Consider the following 2,925-nt stretch of genomic DNA (forward strand, 5'->3'; position numbering starts at 1 on the left):
TATATATAATTTATAAATAAATATGCAAATTTTGGAAATGCATACACAAACATTTTTTACTACTGTAAATATATTATCAAAAAAGTTGAGATCATTCCTCAATAAATATTAATTCCCTTCCTCATTCTATTTTCCCTTCACCCTTGGCAGAGAAGCAAAGAATTGTGTTAACACCTTGATTTGTGGCAATATGAATAAATTATAGTCAATTCCAGGAGCTTAGGCTGTATCTTACTCTGAATACTTTTTCTATTGGTCTCTTACATTGCCATATCTTTTTTAATCACACAAGCTTATTAAACATGAATACAAATGAAAAACCAACTGGTTATTATGTTAGAAATAATAAGTTGCTCGTACATCATGAGCTTGACACACAGGAAGTCTGAATGAATGAAGAAAAGTTTCCAAGTTATTAAACTGTTGTGGTCCCTGATTTATTCACTTGCCGTACAAGTAATTCTAAGGCCAGTGAAGTTCCTTTACTTCCTGAGGCCTGAAGAAACAATGTGGTTTCTTAAACTCAGCATTAAAGCAAAGCTGGAAATATTTGTTTTCTGACAGTGCTGGTGGTCATGCTTACAAGTTGCCCTTCTTTGGCTAGGATTGTCCCATTTTTCAAGCCTGTTTTATTTACCTTTGTCAAGGCAGAAAGTGTTAATTGCTAAAAAGACTGTTTGTGATTGAAGAAGAAGTGTCTGTCACACTTTTCTTTTCACCAAAATAATACTTTATTTGAATTTTCTCTAAAAATATTTAGCAACTTGTCACAGATAACTTTAATCATTTATACGTGTTTGATTAACTACACAAGAAAACGGCCACTGGTGTAACGGCACATGTCATAGTAACAAAGTGCACTCATGTTCAGCTGGGCTGTGTGTACTAATTGCAGATTTTTTTTTTTTTTTTTTCTATAATTAAGTTTCCTAGGAGCTCTGGTGGCATAGTGCCTAAGGCATGTGACTGCTAACCAGAAGGCTGGCAGTTCAAATCCACCAACCACTCCTTGGAAGGAAGATTGGTCAATCTACTTCCATAGTGATACTGCCTCAAATCCAAGGAGGGGTTGCTATGGGTCAGATGTGACTCCACGGCAGTGAGTTTGGTTTGATTTGTAATCAGTTTCTAGATTTATCATCTAAAATCCTAGATCACTGTGCCACATATCCACTCAAAAATATGTAAAGACTATTTTTGGTTATTGGACATATCCCAGTTCTTTATGTGGCATTCAAGATTTCCTGAAACTGTCTTCCAACTTATCTCTCCTGCCAATTGTCACTAATTTGGGACAAATACAAATGTTTCCTGGTAGAAGTACATCATAAAAAGTGGGCAGAGAGTTCCCATGTACTATTTTTTAAGACCATTTAAAGATTCTTCTACATTTATTATTTGGGATATTATTTTGAATTCAGGCTCAGTCCCAGATATTTCTTGGAGACATAATTTTCAAGGGTTACTTTTCCTACAGGGATAGAGACAGTATTTTTGAGGGGATATGCAGTGATTTTGAAGTTTAGGCTCTCCACGTACACTTAGTGCATTTTCTTTTGAAAGGCAATAATCCATTTATAGTCTGAACATTTTGATCTCAGAATTTCTTTAAAATTTGAATCAGTCTCACTGTTGCATTTTAAAATACTACCAATTTTATTCATGCTCTCTGTGTCAATGCTATATTTTTTGTTGTGTTTTAGGTATTTAAAGCACGTCAGAGCTGCCTCCCCACAGGATCTTGCTGGAGGCTACACTTCTTCTCTAGCTTGTCACAGAGCACTGCAGGATGCCTTCAGTGGGCTTTTCTGGCAGCCTAGTTAACCTTTCTTTCCCAGTTTACAAGATTTGGACCTTGGAGCAGAACCAGTTAGCAAAAGGAAAGCAAGCTTGTAAAATTATAGCCATATGCAGCTGCACAACAGTACTTCCACTAGCAACTGTATTGAAGTATTTATACAGAGAAAATTTCAGAACTAAGCCAAGTAATATAGTGGATGCATATTTGTGAAAAACTGGTATTTTTACTTATATTTTTCTGAGGTATTGAAGCAATAAGCCTCATCTGGTAGAAGATATGATTAATTCACCTATGTATGTTGGAGGTTGATGGCAGACTTGTAAAATCTTTTTTAAAATAAAGCTAGACTTTATATTAACTTTTGTGGTTTTTCTCTTATTACAGTGTTTTACTTGAACACATTTAAAATGCCATTTTGATTACAACATTTAGTGTTAATATCCAGGTCTATTATTCCTTCTCATAAAATACTCCTTTTTTTTTCCCCCACAATGTCTTCTTAATACTAGTCCAGACAAGTGGATATATTTCCTTCTACCAGCAGGTTGTGACAAGTATAACCCGACCTGTGATAATGTTACTCTCTCAATATTAAGGACTCAATGAGTGTTTTAAGCAGTGGAAAGTGAGGCAAACCTTGATCAAGGTGTTATAGTTCCCAGCTGGAGCTACACTCAGGATAAACCAGAGCAGAGCATTAACTTATTTTAATGACAAATTCAAAGAAGTTAATAAAATTTAATACCTAAATGGCACCTTTCACCTCAGATGTGAGCTCACTTTATGATGAAACCTTGGAGACTGGAAAAGGTAGCTTTTAAGTGAAATTTCCCCATTCGTAAATTGCAGACTCTGATGTAGTTGTCTGTGGAAACTTCAAAGGCTTTTATTACACCTAGGGTTTTGCTTAACATGTTTGGTTGTAGATAGGATGAGTATTTGCAGCATCTCAACCTTGCATGAGTCTGTTCCGGAGACCACTAGACATGGGGTATAGTTTCTCAAGGAAATTAAGGAATTTCCTGTTAAATTTCTCTTACAAACTACTGGAACTAATTGAGGGATTTAGCAAAGTCGCAGGATATAAGATCAACATCCAAAAATCAGTTGGATTCCTCTACACC

At 35.5% G+C, this 2,925-nt stretch overlaps 1 protein-coding gene across 1 annotated transcript in view; it reads left to right on the plus strand.

Moving 5' to 3' along the window:
* Positions 1-1,824, plus strand: part of MNAT1 (MNAT1 component of CDK activating kinase) — a 309,615-nt gene extending 307,791 nt beyond the window's left edge. The window contains exon 8 of the mRNA XM_007949081.2: positions 1,704-1,824. Within this exon, the coding sequence (XP_007947272.1) occupies positions 1,704-1,824 (121 nt within the window). The remainder of the gene's footprint in view (positions 1-1,703) is intronic.
* Positions 1,825-2,925: the final 1,101 nt, after the last annotated feature.

This window comes from Orycteropus afer, unplaced genomic scaffold (genome assembly GCF_000298275.1).
Source record: "Orycteropus afer afer isolate SDZICR_OR568_19922 unplaced genomic scaffold, OryAfe1.0 scaffold00237, whole genome shotgun sequence".
NCBI lineage: Eukaryota > Metazoa > Chordata > Mammalia > Tubulidentata > Orycteropodidae > Orycteropus > Orycteropus afer.